This window comes from Miniopterus schreibersii (genome assembly GCF_964146895.1).
Source record: "Miniopterus schreibersii genome assembly, chromosome: 2".
In the NCBI taxonomy this organism is placed as follows: domain Eukaryota; kingdom Metazoa; phylum Chordata; class Mammalia; order Chiroptera; family Miniopteridae; genus Miniopterus; species Miniopterus schreibersii.
In genome coordinates, this window is record NC_138102.1 from 177,388,342 (window position 1) to 177,405,152 (window position 16,811).

The 16,811-nt window shown below is 44.0% G+C and overlaps 1 protein-coding gene across 1 annotated transcript in view; it reads right to left on the reverse strand.

The window, feature by feature from the left end:
• Nucleotides 1-138: 138 nt before the first annotated feature.
• The window catches only part of BPIFC (BPI fold containing family C), a 29,581-nt gene continuing 12,908 nt past the window's right edge, over nucleotides 139-16,811 (reverse strand). Inside the window, exons 8-16 of the mRNA XM_081128179.1 lie at nucleotides 16,714-16,805; nucleotides 15,071-15,247; nucleotides 13,848-13,901; nucleotides 12,882-13,052; nucleotides 12,201-12,268; nucleotides 4,335-4,377; nucleotides 2,584-2,647; nucleotides 1,273-1,349; nucleotides 139-734 (exon numbers count right to left, since the gene is read on the reverse strand). Of these exons, the coding sequence (XP_080984305.1) occupies nucleotides 612-734; nucleotides 1,273-1,349; nucleotides 2,584-2,647; nucleotides 4,335-4,377; nucleotides 12,201-12,268; nucleotides 12,882-13,052; nucleotides 13,848-13,901; nucleotides 15,071-15,247; nucleotides 16,714-16,805 (869 nt within the window). The 3' untranslated portion in view covers nucleotides 139-611. The remainder of the gene's footprint in view (nucleotides 735-1,272; nucleotides 1,350-2,583; nucleotides 2,648-4,334; nucleotides 4,378-12,200; nucleotides 12,269-12,881; nucleotides 13,053-13,847; nucleotides 13,902-15,070; nucleotides 15,248-16,713; nucleotides 16,806-16,811) is intronic.

The window sequence follows — 16,811 nt, forward strand, 5'->3', positions numbered from 1 at the left end:
TAAAGAGTAAAAATCAAGCCTTGAAATCTACACAACCTCAGTTTTCATCGTTAAAGATGCTAAATTCATTTCCTTCTTTTCTGTCTTATTTTTTAAAAAATCTGGGGCAGGAAATTTTGCAAAGAAAAAGACAAGGTTGAAATTGATAGAAAACAATTTTAATTAAATACAGGGAACAGTAGTAGTAAATATAAAACACAAAATCCAATATACAGGGAGGGGAGAACCCTCGAGAGCTGAAAGGGCTGAAGGGCTCTCCACTGACACCACCAATTCAAATCTGTACGTAACAGTTTCTCATGCACCTCGTCAGAAGCGGATGCCTAGCTCTTGGCCACAGAATCTCATAAACACAGGAACACACAACATGATTGAAACATGAACACACATTCAAATGTCCATCCCTCCACACACCCAGAGACGTACCCACCCTGATTTAGCTTTTAACCCAGTTCGCCTCCTGCTGTCCCTGAGGGCTGGAGAAGGAAAGCTTTAAGCCTAGCGTTTCACAAGGACGTTAAGGCTCCAGTGTGCACTGTCTTCTCCCTCTGGGTTTACAGCAGGTGGGATTAAGGCCCATTGACTTCCTGGAGTGGACTCAAAATGGGCAATCAGGGGACTGATTTCCCCCTCCATTGTCCACCTATCAGGTTCAGACCTTCCCAACCGTAGAAACTTGGTTGCTGTTTTAAGGGTGTTTCATACTTCAGGTCAGTGGAAATCAAAAGGAAATGCTGAAAAAGATGCAACAATGAAGACAAGGTTAAACTTTGGGCCCTGGCAGCTATGGGATATCTAGGTTTACCTGAGGGGTGAGGGAGAAATGGTTTCTTTACCATTCTTTACCATAGGTCATACTGTGTCACGTCTTCTCCTCCCCATGCCCCCCAGCCATGCATATTGCCGGATACATAAGCCACTTCACCTCTCTGAATCTTACTTTTCTTATCTATGAAATGGGACTAATACTCCTAGCCTTACAGGTTGGCTTGAGGAATAAAGAAAATAAAGCGCGCTGCAGTCCCTCTTGTTCTGTGGTGTGAACGAGTTTGGCTGCAAAAGGAAATTGGACCTGGTCTGATTTTAAAACTCAAGTTGAAATGCTTTTCATTGTTAATTGAAAGCTTCAAGGGCTAACCATTTTGCTATAAAATTCCCTGGGCTGGGGAAAAAACAAAGCAGAACAAAATAAAACAGAAAGTAAGCAAATAGAAAGAGGCTTATTCTACTGTGAAAAGCAATGGGGCAGTTAAGAGAATATTCCATCCTTACCTCAAGGACTTCGATGTCTGAATTGACCAATGAGATTTTGTGTGGGTTGGGCAGAGGAAATCCTTGCTGCAATTTTGCTAAAATAGAAAACAAGATGTAAAATCATTGGGCACAAACACAGACGTTTTGGCAAGCTTTTTTTTTTTTTTTTTTTTTTTTTAAGATATGTCTTTATTGATTTCAAAGAGAGGAAGGGAGAGGGAGAGAGAGATAGAAACATCAATGATGAGAGATCATTGATCAGCTGCTCTCTACTGGGAATCGAGCCCGCAACCTGGGCATGTGCCCTCACCAGGAATCGGACCGTGATCTCCTGGATCCTAGGTAGATGCAACAGCTGAGCCACACTGGCCAGGCTTGGCAAACTTTTTAGTAAGAGACTAGCAAGCAGATATTTAACAATTTGTCTTTTATTCTCTCTGGTTCTCTGTTTTCGTTTTCTCTCATATGTCCCTAGCATTTCCCCAGAAGAATGGTTAATTAATCCATGCTTAATAGAAATGCACCTGCAATTATGTGCATTTGGATGGCAGAAAAATGTTGGCACCTTGTCCAATTTTGTTGTTGTTAATCCTCACCTGAGAATATTTTTTCCATTGATTTTTTAGAGAGAATGGAAGGGAAGGAGGGAGGGAGGGGGGAGAGAGAGGGGGGGGGAACATTGATGTGAGAGAGACACATCGATCAGCTGCCTCCTGCACACGCCCAGACCGGGGCCAGGGATTGAACCTGCAGCCCAGGTACATGCCCTTGACTGGGAATCAAACCTGCAACCTTTCAGTACACAGGCTGCTGCTCCAACCACTGCGCCACACTGGCTATGGCTGTCCAATTTTTATTTTGAAAATACCTTACTTGTTGGGTCCTGAGAACATTCTTGTCTCTAGTAAAAGCATATTTTAATTAAGCCAAACTTAGGCTGCTGCTGTGTGTTTGCAACTGTTGTTTGTTAAGACTGTGTCCACCCAGGTGGTGGTCTTGGCTTCAGGACCACAGCCCCAGCCCTTGGGGGAATAATGCCATTTCTGGCTGAAGGAGGCTCTTCGCTGCGTAAGGAGAATGGTTCAATCTCCAGAACTCAACCAGAGGCAGCCTTTCTTGCTGCGTCTTAGGTAGAGTTGCTAACAAGGCTTGGACCTGGAATAACTAATTTCGTAACTGTACCGTTGATGGTACAAACTTTTGCAAATCCTAGCGCTGGCCTGGATTCCTAATAACACTCTAGAAGTACAAGCTTCAGGGTGGAAAGTCCCAAACAGTCTCCACCATTCAGCCAGTGTCAGGTCACATTGTTTCCCAGTAACCTCTTACCATTGGCCAGTGGGAGGACGCCAAAGTGGAGGATGGCGGACAGAATATTTTCAAACCTCAGGACCTAAAATGAAAGCGGAAACTAAATCAGTTGCCAAATCAAGGCATTTTGAAAGTCCCATGCCTGGTTTGGACCTGCACTTTCCCAGACCTCAGCGGATAGAGAGCTATAGTTAGACTCTCCCCATGGAGATATCTATTCCAGCTCCCAGACAGCAAAAGCTGTTTTGTGGGAAGCCATATTACAGAGTTCCCTGATACTTTTCCTGCTTGAGGATGAACATTTCTGTTCCCCTGTACCCTGGATCATGGTGACAACAAATGCAGAGGGACCACATGGTGGCAGCAAACATGGCAACTTAGATATCTACCAAGTAAGACAATCTAGAACAACTAATATATAGGGTGTCCCCCAAAAATGTATACACACACTTGGAATAATTATAAAAGCAGTGTTTGTTAAATAAAATACACTTCATTTTCAAAACGGAGCCATCAGCTGTTAAAGTGTGTATACTTTTTTTGGGACACCCTGTATGTCCCAATTAGTAGTCTTTCCTTAATTTACTGGGAAGCCCAGCCACAGCAGTGCCCTCTTATTATGTCATGCTCCACAGTTAATAGCATCACCAGAATGCCCAACTTATCTTTAATAAATCATGATAGTTGTACAATCTTAGCAAAGTGGTTTCTGGGAAGATTCAGCTATTAAAAATAAACCAACTGATGACCATGAATTCATTCAATGAATATCTTTTTGAGCATCCTATAGGTTTAGCAATAATGAGGACCTCTGCAGCTTAGCAAGGGGGGCCCTGAAGCAGACTTCCTAGGCTTACCTCCCGTTTTTACCACAGGAGCTATGCCTCAAGCTCCTCAATTGTAAAGTGAAGATAACAGTACTAATCTCACAGGATGCTGCCAGGATTACACAAGTTAACATTATGCCCAGTATATACCATTTCCATTTTTTCAGAAATGTCATTGTTAGTACACTCTGTTGTTGATACTAAGCAGTTTGTGGGTCTTCCTGGAAGACTTGGACTCATTTTGACCACTCTGGGCTCAGGAAATATTATTTATGAGATAGTCAGCTATGCATTTACTGACTATAGTCTGTCATCTAGCAAATGGCTATACACAGTGGTGCTAATCCACAGTGACCCTACTTGAGAACCACTGCTCTAGCATATAAGAGCCATGAGGGTTGGACGCCAATTAGTGAGATGTGGCTGATCTTCCTGAAGCTTGGAGGTGGGGCGAGGGGGTTTCAAGTTGCATGTTGGGATGTACTCTTCTAATCAGGAGATAACCAGGCTGCCCTCCCCTAAAAGGTAATCTTTCTAGTTTTAGAAGATGGCTAGAAAGCCTTTGAGGAGCAAACTTGACCAGGGCCTAATAACTGACATAGAGCCTCATCCTTGGTAGCCTGGATCTTCGATTTAACTGTAGAGGATCATTTTATACAAAAATTGAAATCGCCCTGAAAATGCCTTTTTCCTCAACATTGCACAATGTCTTAACAGTCTTTTGAGTTCTTTTTAAAGTCTTTTTGGACAGATAAGAGTGAACTGGAGAGTTCCTCTAAGTTAACGCGTTTGGTGAATGAGTAGCTACATGAATAATTTTAAAGTTAAAACCTACACTAGTGGGAAAACCAAGTACCCCTCAGAGGTGTAGGAAACAATCACCCAGCTACTGTATAGGGTTCTCATGTTCCCTGGCCAGGGAACTCTGAGACCGATCCCTACCTCAATGTTGCCGCGATTGGACTCTGGCAAAGAGAGACGGAACCTGGAAACAAAACAAAACAACAGAAAGAAACAGGAAAAGGTTAAAGGAGAAGATTTTAAAACAACCATTTCCATAGAAATAAACAAAAGGCGTAGGGGATTTTTTAAAGCTCAATAAGTTGCTATTTTAATAAAACACCCAATCTCGTAAGGACATAACATTCTATTACCTCTTTTTTTTTTTTTTTAACCTCACCTGAGGATATTTTTTCCATTGCTTTTCCAGAGAGAGTAGAAGTAGGGGGGAGAGAGAGGGAGATGGGGGCAGTGGAGAGAGACACATTAATTGTTTGCCTCCCACACTTGTCCTGACCAGGACTGGGGACCAAGCCTGCAACCGAGGTATGTGCCTTTGGCCGGAATCGAACCCAGGACCCTTCAGTCCACGGGCCAATGCTCTTACCACTGAGCAAAACCAACTAGGGCTCTATTACATCTTTACCCCTATATTTGCTTCTTAAGAAGCAGAGCAGGAATAGCAGAAGGCTTGGGTTCCCCAAGGGCACTCGCTCTGCGGGACTTACTGTTGGCAACTTGGAATTCAGAGCAATGTTAAGAAATAGTTTTCAGTCTACAGCCATACCCCCTCTGTGCCCAATCTCGTCTGATCTCTGCAGCTGAGCAGGGTTAGGCCTGGGTAGTACTCAGATGGGGGTACAGTTTCAAGTCTTCTTGCTCTGAACTCAACCTCACAACTTCTCTGGTCTAGGCTGGTTCCTTATTAATAAACATGATGACAATGGTAGTGATAGCAATGACACTATACAATATGTCCTGGTTTAGGATATTTGTAAGGATTTCAAAATTTAATCTTCACAATAACCCTGTGATAGATGCAATTATTGTTGCCCCTTTTGCAGACAAGGAAATGGATGATCACAGAAATTAAATTACCCAAGTTTCAGAGTTAGCAACTGATGGATCCGTCTGACCAATCTCACTGTACTTGACTCTAGACTCTCTCAGAAGACTGAATCACCTATATCACTTTTTATCTGCTCAATCATAACACACAGGGGAGACGTTAGCTACGATAGCTGTCTGTCATCAGGCAGTGCAGTGTAATTGTAAAGGCACTGCTGGGGAAATGTGAGAGGGTGCCTCCCCCGGCCACACTGCCTCTCATCATGGACAAGGCAGGCCAGGTTAGAAGCCCGGCCTGCATGAAGGTGCCACACACTTGTGAATTTTCTTTTTTTTCTTTCATCACATGTGCCACACACTTGTGAATTTTCTTTTTTTTCTTTCATCACAACTCTAAGCCACGATTGGACATTTCGGGACCACCTGCTGTATGAGTGAGCCTGTCTGGGGTTTCCCATTAACCTACTATCCTTCCTTCCTTCCCAAGGCCATCTTCTGTCTCTCTCTCTGTTCTCTAGGCACAGTCACAGGGTTAGTTTACTGAAGGACTCCTCTCACCAACTGCAGAGAAAAAGGCAGAAGAGCAAACTCTCCCTCCTCTGGTTCTGAAAAACACGCAAGCACAGCTCAGACCACTAGGTGGCGACTGAGGTCAGTCCTTTGACCTTTCATTCTCTACAGGCCCTTAACCTGCTACTTAAAGCCTTGACACTAGGAACTAGTTTTTATTAAAGAACCACAGAGTCCTTGGGGAAAACTGGAGCTCAAATAGCCCTACCTTGCAGACATATAGCCTATTTAAAAAGTTTTGGAGAAGGTTTATTGTCCTGATTGAAAACCAGAGCTAAAGTGCAAACTCTTAAGCATGGCAAAAGGCCCTTTATGATCTGGGCCAATACAGCAAATATGACACAGTGAAGGTCAAGTGGAACAAACACAGGCACTCACAATGCCATTCCTCCAACCCTGTAGCTGCGGCAGACGTTGAAAATCAGTTCCACACTCAATACCCTCTGTGTTTTGTAAAGATCCCTCTGGTTGCAGTGTGGAGGAAAGACTAGCAGGCTGAGAGGTTTCCAGGAGCTCATTCTATGCTCAGTAATTTGCTATGCGATGTGCAGAATTTTATTTATGTGAGGGATGGAAAGAAGCTGCATGTGCAAGAAGCAATTAGAGAGCAATGCTAAGCAGTGTGTATTCAGGTGCTCTTTTGTGAGTTTACACACCACACTGACTTGCTGCAGGAATTCTGAGAAGATGTGAAAAGGTAAGAAAGCCAGTGTGAGTAGTGTGTGTGTGTGTGTGTGTGTGTGTGTGTGTGTGTGTGTATGTGAGAGAGAGAGAGAAAGAGAGAGAGAGGGGTGTGGGAGGAAAATAAACTGCCCTTTGAGAGAAACACTCTGTACACTCCCATGTCCCAGAGCATCCAGTACTGTAATTGCCTGTTAATCAGTGTGTTTCTCTCACCAGGTCATGGATCTGGAAGGTGGAAACCACTGTCCTCTCTACTCTCTGTATCAAGAACAGTGCAGAGCACATAACAGGTGCTTAATAAATTCTCATTGAGTGGACATATGGATACACACGAGTAGATAAAGGAGATGGGTGGGGGAGTGTTTATTGGAATTGAGGTCACTTTGAGGGTGAGCCAGTGTGGGTTTCATTCCACCACCAGAATGCTCATTTTAGGGAGCTGTGGGAAGCAAGGCTGGCTGGCTTGAAAGGTAGAACCAGTCATTGAAGAGTTTGAAACCCCCAGGCTGTGGATTAAGTCCAACCATGTTGGGTTTTGAGGGGAGGAATGTGTTGGGCCATTCCAGTAATTAAGGAGCCTCTCAATGAAGACAAGTGCCCCAGTGTTTTAACTTCATTGACATCTGCAATCTGGGAATTCCTCCAAAGAGTCAGGGAGGAAGTCATTTGGGGTTCCCACCTCCGACGGGCCCCCCTGCAGTGGCATTCCTCTGTCCTGGCTTCAACAGCAGCTCAGAGAAAGATGGAGATGGAGGTCTACCTAGGCGCCATGTCTGAGCTCTGCTGACCTGTCCAGTGCACGGTTCCAACAGAAACTGAATCCACTCTTCCCGGACCTGTTTTCCATTCCGGGTTGCTCTCCAGATGGCTCACCTGGGGAAATGTTTATCCGCCCAGGCTGTGAGGAGTGGAATTAGGTGGTGATTCAATCTGTTCATAGTCAGCTATATTTGCATTTTCTGCCAGTGTTGCATGGGAGGGGTTGTAGGGCATGTATGTGTGTAGATGGTAGTGGGGTGGGGTGCAGTTTGGGAGCACCCAAAATCTTAATCATAGCAATGTCAAAAAAATTATCTAAAGTTCTAAATGGTTCAACAATAGTGTACATTTGATTGCTTCAAGCTTTGCTTGCGATTAAGCAAAGAGGGTTAGAATTACATCACCTGGATGAGAAACAAATACGGGAAAGTGTCCTTTAATTTGACTTCTGAAATAATCTCAAAATGTCTACTATGTGGGCCAACCTGTGCTGGGGTTACCTCCGAACAGAACTGTGTCTGGAACAAAATTCTCCATTGTAGATAGAGCAGTAAAAATCTGGTGTATGACCCTGAGTGCTAATTCTTCAGCTTGTAAGACTACCCTGGCTTGTCATGTCTCTTGGAACCAACTTCCCCCTCTTACTTGCTCAGACTTTGATCCTAGAATGGGGAAAGAATGAAACACCACTGCTAGGAGGAACGTCTCTCTTGAGCACTGACTATGTGCTGAGTGTTGTACTTTTCACATTAGCCCATCTAGCCATGTAGCTGCTCTGTGGAGAGGTGCTCTGCTTTGCTGGAGAGGAAACTGATACTTAGAGAGGCTCAGGGTCCCACATCTCCCAGTGGCCGAGGCAGAGTTCAAATTCACACATGCCTGACCCCAGAGCCTGTGCTTCGCTAGACATACCCAAAAGCCAGGTTTATTATTTATGCTCCCAGCTTTGGCTTTCTTCATCCTTCCTTTACTCAGCTCCTTAATGCCACGAGAAGGGCCGTGTCGAATGCCAGTGTCTTCCCATCTGTCAACACTTATCATTGAGAAAGGTCATGCTGCCTGTTTCAGTTCAGTGGGACTCCATGCTCAGAGGTTTCTGCTCCTAGGCAAGGGCATTTATTTCCTAAGTCTTAGGTGTAAATCTAATTTTCTAAGTCTCAGGTTTTCACTGCATCAAAGGTACCATAATCCAGTAAGTAAACATTCAAGGATTTGAAAACAGACTCTCCCAGGTTCAAGTTCTGGCTCTGCTACTCTAGTAGCTCTGTGACTTGGGTAAGTCATATAACCTCCAGAAACTGAAATGTGGGGATACTAGTACCTACCTCCAGGGCTATTCACTCAATCTATAGACATTTATTGAGCACTGTGCCAGGTCCTGAAGATTACAGGGTTGTGAGGTTTAAATGAAAAAATTTATGTGCAGTGCTTGGCCTGGGACCAGCAGACAGTAAAGGCTCAATAACAGAGAGTAGTCATAAGTATAGAACAAAAGATGAGTTCTCTAAGCACTACCCCTGGGTGAGAGATGGGCGTGAGGTGTTTTCTGAATAGCAGAACTCTTGTAATGATCTTGTATGACTGAGCACCACTTTCCCCTGACTGCGGCCAGCCCCAAATTTTAAATAATAGACACAGCCAACATTTCTTGAACATATAACACGCACTTCACACGTATTAATACATGTATTCCTCACAACAACCCATGAAATAGGTTTTATTTCAGCCCTATTTTATAGAGGAGGAAATGGAGGCCCAGAGAGGTTAAGAAACTTGCCTGAGACTCCACAGCTGATGAGTCTGGGCTGGGATCTGAATCACCTAGTCAGATGGCAAAGCCTGTGACCTCACTACCTCTCTAACCTCCTCACTCTGGATGTGCCTCTGATTTCCACAGATCACAACTACGTATCCTATACTGAGCAGCTCCAGAAAGGGGCTCCTCCGGGTAGGGGATGATTAGAAAGGTGAGGTGTTCTGGAGAGCTGTATTTGGAGACACTGTGCTCCCCGGTTCTTCTCAGGGAAGTTTCACTGATCCCCACCCGCTTCCCACCCCTTCCTGCTGTGTCTCTCTGACATCACTGAAGATGAAACCAGCCCATCCTGAAAAGCAGTGCTTGCCTGGGAAGCCCAGGAGTGGAGACACTGGCTGGGGTGGCCTGTGTGGGTGGCGGGGCTACCACTCTCACTGCCAAAGGCTAAGGCTGCCCTTTCAGCACCGCCTCCGCTCCTTTGCAAAGTCTGGCCTCTCACTTTGGCTGCCTGAAGCCAGAGTGAAGCCTGGCTGATCTGCCTTGGCCTTAGTCCATTTACTGCCTGAGGTTTGCTATAGCACCCCCCGCAGGAGCCACCTCAGACTCAATGCAGGCAACCTGTGCAGTTAGGACAGGGCTTCTGCTCAGAAGGGCCCCGCTTGGTAGAATGCCCCGCTATCTCCATCTTGAAATTCTACGTAATTTTTGAACAAGGGGTCTGCATTTTAATTTTGCACTGGGTCTTGCAAATTATGTAGCAGTGAGGAATTGGTAGCAGCTGAGCTAGGCCGTAAGAGAAAGGATTTACACATTTCTTTGGATGATGCGAATGCAGCAGGTTACAACCAGTTTTTCCAATTACTCCATAAATAAAAACGCCTGCTGAGCACGCAGTCTCCTAGCAGCAGGAACGCTGGAGATTAGGGTCAGCCTGATTTAAGCAGAGAAGCAAACCTGGTCTCTCTGCTCCCTGAGGTCTTTCCTACCTGCCTGCCACAAGCCTGTAGCCCCATCCATATCAAATCCTTCTCTCGGATCCTGACAGTAAACCAGACTGCTGCTCGAGAGCAAATGCTGTCTCCACCTGCTTAGGAGCTTGTGAGCAGCCCTGCCCCGTTCTCCCCATCACTCCAGACTTCCAGCCTCCCTACCAGCCCTCTCCTCTCGGTCTTCAAACAGATGGAGGTCTCCCCTGTCCTTACAGTCCTGCTTCTCAGGCAAACCACGTTCTGAATGCTCTCCTTTCTCTTGTGGCCTAGTTCAGCTGCTGCCAACTCCTTACCTTTAGTCCCTTCCCTCCTTGTCTCCTGCTCTCGGGCTCAACCATTAAAACTGCCATCCCAGAGGCCACCCACCAAAGGTCAGAGTTTCATGAGCCTTGGTCTCCTGGAAATAGGGCTACATTATTACTTTTGGGGGCCTGAGGTATTTCTGCCTTTGGGAACCTTTCCTCCATAAAAAATGTTATAAATTATATATTAAGACCATGTTGGTATAAAGACAAGTATAATCCATGCTGGATTGTATTCATTTTTTTAATTCTTATTTTAAAATATATTAAAACATTTTCATGGATCCCTGAAGTATTGTGGGCTCTAGACACTGTGCCTATTGAGTCTAATGGAGAAATAAGTCCTGTTTTGAAGGGCTCAGAAAAGTTCAGTAAACCTTGAAATCATTTGTCTCTGGGAAACCATGCTACCTTCAACTTTTTTTTGTTTTTTGTTGTTGTTCCTTTTATTGGGAAAATGTACAGTTGACTCTTAAACAACACAGATTTGAACTGTGTGGGTCTACTTATATGCAGATTTTTCCCAAAACTACTGCCGGTCCTCTGTTTCCATGGATTTCACATCCATGGGTTCAACCAACCAGTAGTCACATAGTATTTTTGACCAGCAGTTGGGAATCCGCAGATGCAGAGGGCCGACTGTATGTATCGCTCTACATCATTTCATATAAGGGACTTCAGCATCCTTGGTGTTCGGAATCTATGGGGCATCCTGGAACCAATACCCCTCAGATACCAAGGGCCAACTCTAGTTAAGCTTTTTTGGGGGGTCAAAAGTTGTAGCAAATTTTTGACTGCATGGGGGAGGGGTGTCGGCACCTTAACACCTGAGTTGTTCAAGGGTCAGCTTTGTAGTTCTAAAAAACATTTAAGGAAAAGTGCACCTGTTGTAATCTACTCTCTGAACATAGCTCTTCCTTTGCTGTTCACTTCCCTGTCCAGGTAGAAAGCTGTTTTACAGGGCTGACTGTTGTGTTCATGTGGTTCTGTATTTTTCTTGTTCCATTTAGTATTATTTTATTGCAAACATCTTGCATGTTTCTATAATAGTCCTTCCCGATGGCCATCAGGTTGCCTGACGGTGACTGACTGACTGTCCCCCGCTGCTGGCTTCCTAGTCTTTTTGGACTCCGCTTTCTTTGTTTTAGTCTTTGTATCTTCCTTTCACAGCGTTAACCTGGGCCATGTTACCATTCTATACTCCCCTCCCCTCACCCAGGTAATCTGACTCATAGCTTCAACTACAGGCTTCAAAGTGCTGAGGAAAATGGGCCATTTTCCCAAGTGGCCCTTAACGTTCAGTGGTCTGTGTCTGTGACCTGCTCGACCCCTTTCACACTGCATGGCCTGCCTCTGAGAGCCAGCTGGCCGTGCGGCACAGGCTTGTTAAACCCTACCTCACATTAATGGGATCCGAGTGTCAGAGCCTGAAGGTATCTCGGGAATGAGTCAGTCCAACTTCATTATTTCTTGGATAAAGAAATGGAGACTCAGCCGTTAATAGACTTGATCATGGTTATGGAACCAGTGAACAGGGATTTGGAACTTCATTCCTTGACCTCCAAGATTCATGCTCTTTCCTCAATGGCATGCCTTCTGAATTTGTTAAAGAGGAATTTTAGTTTAATATGGCTGTTCCATTAGAATGTACATTAATATTAAAGAATTCTAATGATTTCGTTGCCCGTTTTAGTTTAGCGTTATGTAATAGGAAGGAAAAGAGAAAAACATCGCGATGCATTTTTAAGTCCCTGCTTTGAAATGATCTGGACTATTGCAGGAGAGGTGCTCATGTGACTCGTGCTCTGTCCAGTGGGCACTACACTTGCTCACTTTGTCTCTACGGCCTGTCGACTCACTTGCAATGAAGGTTCCCAACAGTCAAATCAATTGGTCTTACCTGTTCAGAGACAAGGAGCAGACCAGCCTTTGTCCCAAGATAACCAAGCCAACACTGGTACTGGCGACCTGCAGACGACAAAAACATTGGTTACCAGGAGGAGAGGATCCCTCTGGCCACAGACTGGTCATAAGTATCAGTCCCTATAGTGGAAACATCATAAGTTCCACTTTCCCGCTCACTCTGAGAGATATTAGAAATAATTCTAAAAGGTACTGTCTTTCAGGTAAGAAAACTAACTCTAAAGACTTTCTGTTTGAAGATCTCCTTTGAACTAATTTTCTCCCTTTTCCTAATCTCTCTTCTGTGTGTGTGGTATCTGGCTTCGGTTCATTGTATTAGTCCCTTTTTATGGAATTGCATTTGGCCTTTGTCTGCTCAAATAAACTTGAATTCCTCCTTGATTGTTTCAAGAAAAAAGAAGTTTGGCTGTCAATGTAACTGAAGCAGAGGGAAGGGCGCACAGGGAGTGGAGAAGGGTGCAGGGCTATCTTACAATGTAGGGCTGTTGAGCACTGGCCTCCCACCTCTCCCCAGCACCCCTCTCAATCCTGTCTCCACTCCTCACTGCTGTATTGCTTCCCAGCCCTCCAAGCACTTGGTAGACGGCTGCTGGCCAGGGGTCTGCTACAGGAACAGGATTGGTATCTGCCGGCTGCCCTTCTGTCCCTGCAGACTTACAAAGTCCATGGAAACGATGGTTTCGGTAGTTGAGTTCTCAGGCTGGGTGAGTATCATGATGGAGGCAGGAATGTCCAGGGTGAAGTTCCCTGGTAGTAAATTGATCACGGGAGGCTCCGTGGCCATGATGCGAACCATGAAGGGCTGGGATAAGATGTAGGTCTCTGCAATCTGCCCGTGTTCAGGAAATAAAAACACCGACATCGGGAGTTGTGAGTTGATGTGGGAAAGTCACAAATATGGAGTGATTAAATCTTACGTTATGCACTAAGAACAGGAAAACAAACTCTTTAATAATAACAACAGTAACATGCAAAGACCAAATAATAATGGTTGAGTTTATCAAACACACACCGTGTGCTAGGTACCATGTCAGGGCTGCCTGTATTATCTCATTTAATCTTCACAAAAATCCCTGTGAGGCAGCTTCTCCCCATTTCACAAATGAAGAAAGTATGTCTCGGAGAGGTTATTTTCTCAAGGTTCCGGGTGAGTAAGTTGTAGGATTGGGGTTCAGATCTAGGTCGGTGTAATTCAAGATCCTTGCTCTAAAACCAGGATGCTCTAAAAACAGCATGTCTCCCTTTGTCCTCAGGGGCAAACCTGAGCTCTCAGTACACTGTGTCCAGCACTCAGGTGCTCTGAGGCATGACATTAATAGTTGCTTTGCTGAAGTCACAAGCGTAGGCACTAGTCCTTCATTTTCCATTTAAGCTAATATCTCAAGTGTGGTAGATCCTTGTGGATGGAACAGATGATTTATTTTGTGAACTTAAAATGCCTTTAATAGTAACTGGTTCAGTAACTATTTGTAGATATTTGATCAAAAGAAAGAAAAATCCCTTAAGAGTGCGAAGATGGAGTCAGGCTTGTGCCAAAAAGGGATATAAAGAACCCACAAGTGCTCCAGAAGTAATTTCAGTGAAGCCAAATACACTGCCAAGGAGCCAAATCCTGACCACTTACCCGGGAGAGCACATTGCCGATGCCTTGAGAGTTTTGAACCAAATGGCTGGAAATCTGGAAAATTAAGAACCATTGTGTCACTGTGAAGTTTTTACCCTGGGCCATCTTTTCAGGGAAAATATAGCATTCCCTATAATTTTCATGAATTATGAAGCTGTTGCACCAAAAAAGCTGTTTCAAGGCAACATATCATTTTGTAGATCAACCACATGAAATCTGAGGCCCAGAGAGGTAAAGGGACTTGCACACAGGGAGTCACCCAGGAGTGACATTCCTTCTGAGTAAGTGACTTTTAATCTTGGGAACACTGTGTATATCACATATGTGTGATCCACATGTAAATATTCTATGGTGGTTAACAATACGTTTGTGCCACTGTTCTCATTTTCCGAGATTACAGGGCAAGAATGCTTAAGTGATTCATCTTCACAGACGGGTGTTTTTCAAGTCTTGAAGCTAAAAGTGTCTAATTTTCAGCACCCTATGGTAGCTGGTGTTGCCAACTTAGCTTTTTCAATATAAGGTTTATAACTACTTGTATAATTAAGACCTACAGAATGAAAAGATTCAAAAGGGATGCTCAGTAAAAGTTGTTGGCTGACTGGCTGGAAAGAGAGTTCTCATTTTATGTAAAAGAGAGGGGCATGGCGAAGAGAATCAATGAGTATCTGTGTTGTCACTGGTCATTGCAGATAAATCAGTGGCAACTGCTAATAGGAGAAAACTTTATATTAGCATAACATAAGGAATAATAATAATGATGATGACCAACAACACTCAGAGAGCACTTACTCTGAGCTGGGCACTGGTCTAAATGCTTTACGTATATTTAACCTTCCTTAATGTCCATATCAACCCTATGGGAATAGAATTATTATTATTCCTATTTTCCAAATGAGGGAATTCTGGCACAGAGAAATTAAATCAACTGAAATTGCCCAAAATCACAGGGAATAAGTGATGGAGGTGGTCCTGTCATTATTTAAGAGTGATCTAGAACAGTGACTCGGAATCATAAAAAAGTGAAATGAGAGGAACTGGAAACCCAACAAGTTTCCAACTAATAACATTCATTCCACAACTCCTTCATTTACTGTCTTGATAGGAGTGATAGTCTACAAAGCTCAGGAATAGAAATTATGGCATTAAAAAACCCATAATGGGACACTTATGATAAGACTAAATGTTGGTGCCAATTGTCATCACCTGTTAACTTTCCTCACCTCTTTTGTGGAGAGAGTGACGTTGAAAGCCCCAGCAGAAAAATGAGCGAAAGATGCAGATTTAAAGAAATACTCGGAGATTCCAATGTAGAGCATGGAGTTGCTGCGTTCTGGGAGCACAAAAGGCACCGGGGAGAAGGGGGGGTCAGTGAGGTTTTCCAGCGGATAGAATACGCCCTGTGGGAAAAGAGAGACCAGTGTGTCAAGAGAAGGCTCAAATGTGCAAGACTAAAGAAGGTGGACCCTCTCAGGTCAGAATAAGGAAAATTCCGGAAACTCATTAGGGACGGGAAAAACTGTAAGGCCTTCTGACTCTTTGACTAATGACTATGTTTCAAAGCTCTGAGGTCTTACACGTACATCTAGGCATGCCTGTCCACCCTAGGGTGGTAACCTAGTGAGAAGTCCTTGTTGCTCCTTTGCTCCAAGAAAGAAAGGCAGGCATATTTAGCTGGCGGTGGCAGCTCTGAATAGTTCCTGAGGTGCCAGGTAGAGATGTCAAACCCTTGACTTTCAAAATCCGTGACTGCTGAGCCTCTGGGTTGTCACAGAAAGACTCAGGAGGCCCCAGAACTCTGAATGGTTTAAAGCATTTTTTTTTAAGCACTTAACAAACATTTATTGAGTTGAACTGAGTTGAACACGGCACCTGAACTGCACCTGCATCGTGTGTTCATGACTGCATCATGGATGTCAGAGGCATTGGAGAAAGCCCACAGCATTTCTAATGCTGCCCTCATTAACTATTGGTCGTTATTAGAAAATGGTGTCTTGTGTAAGATTTAACTAATTTGAATGACTCTGAGTGATTGAAATATAAGCCTATATGCATTTTAAAAAAACAATGACATTAACTTTGGGGCAAAAGTAAACATAAGGGCAGTTGATCACTTTTCCAGAATCAGCAAACACCATTTTCATGTGCTAATGGCCCCAACAGAGGTCAGTAGCCCGCAGTTAAACGGACTAATCTGAGAGGAATATGTACACTTACTGATAAGGTAAGTTCTCATAAATGCAGACTACTCTACTTGCTGCCTCCTAGCTCAAACCTACTCCCAGGGGCAAAGGCATCATGAGACTCTTCTTGAAGAAGACAGACATGTCTTGTGCAATCCAAACAATCATTTCCCAGTCAAGGAAATGTTTAAGAGTCTTCTGAAAGAGAATACACAGCAGGGAATGCTTGGAAGGAAATTAAATTATTTGAAGAGCATATAGGTATATTTCCCTATGTACATAATATCTGTTTCCCAAATAGAGTCAACCCTCTGTATCCATAGGTTCTGCTTCAACCAACAGCAATAAAAAATATTTGAAAAAAAAAGTTATGTGGTTGCTGAAGGGCACTATGTAGTTGGGCCTATGATGGTTGTGTCTGTACTGAGTATGTATATATTTTTAAAACAACTATCTACATAGCACTTGTATTAGGTTTTATAAGTACTCTAGAGATGATTTAAAATATACAGAAGGATGTGCACAGGTCAAACGTAAACACCATGCCATTTTACATAAGGGACTTGAGGACTGCAGATTTTGGTGGGGAGGTGTCTGTAACCGATCCCCGGAGGACACCAAGGGACGCCTGCACTGGCCGTCACTGGCCAGGACGACGACTCTGATGATGATGAAAAAGTTACCTTCAAATTCAGGTCAATGTAGTTCTCAGTAATTTCTGGAGGACTCATTAGGGAATAATCCAGCAGGGTATAGTTGTTGATCTTGGTTAAGACTAAAT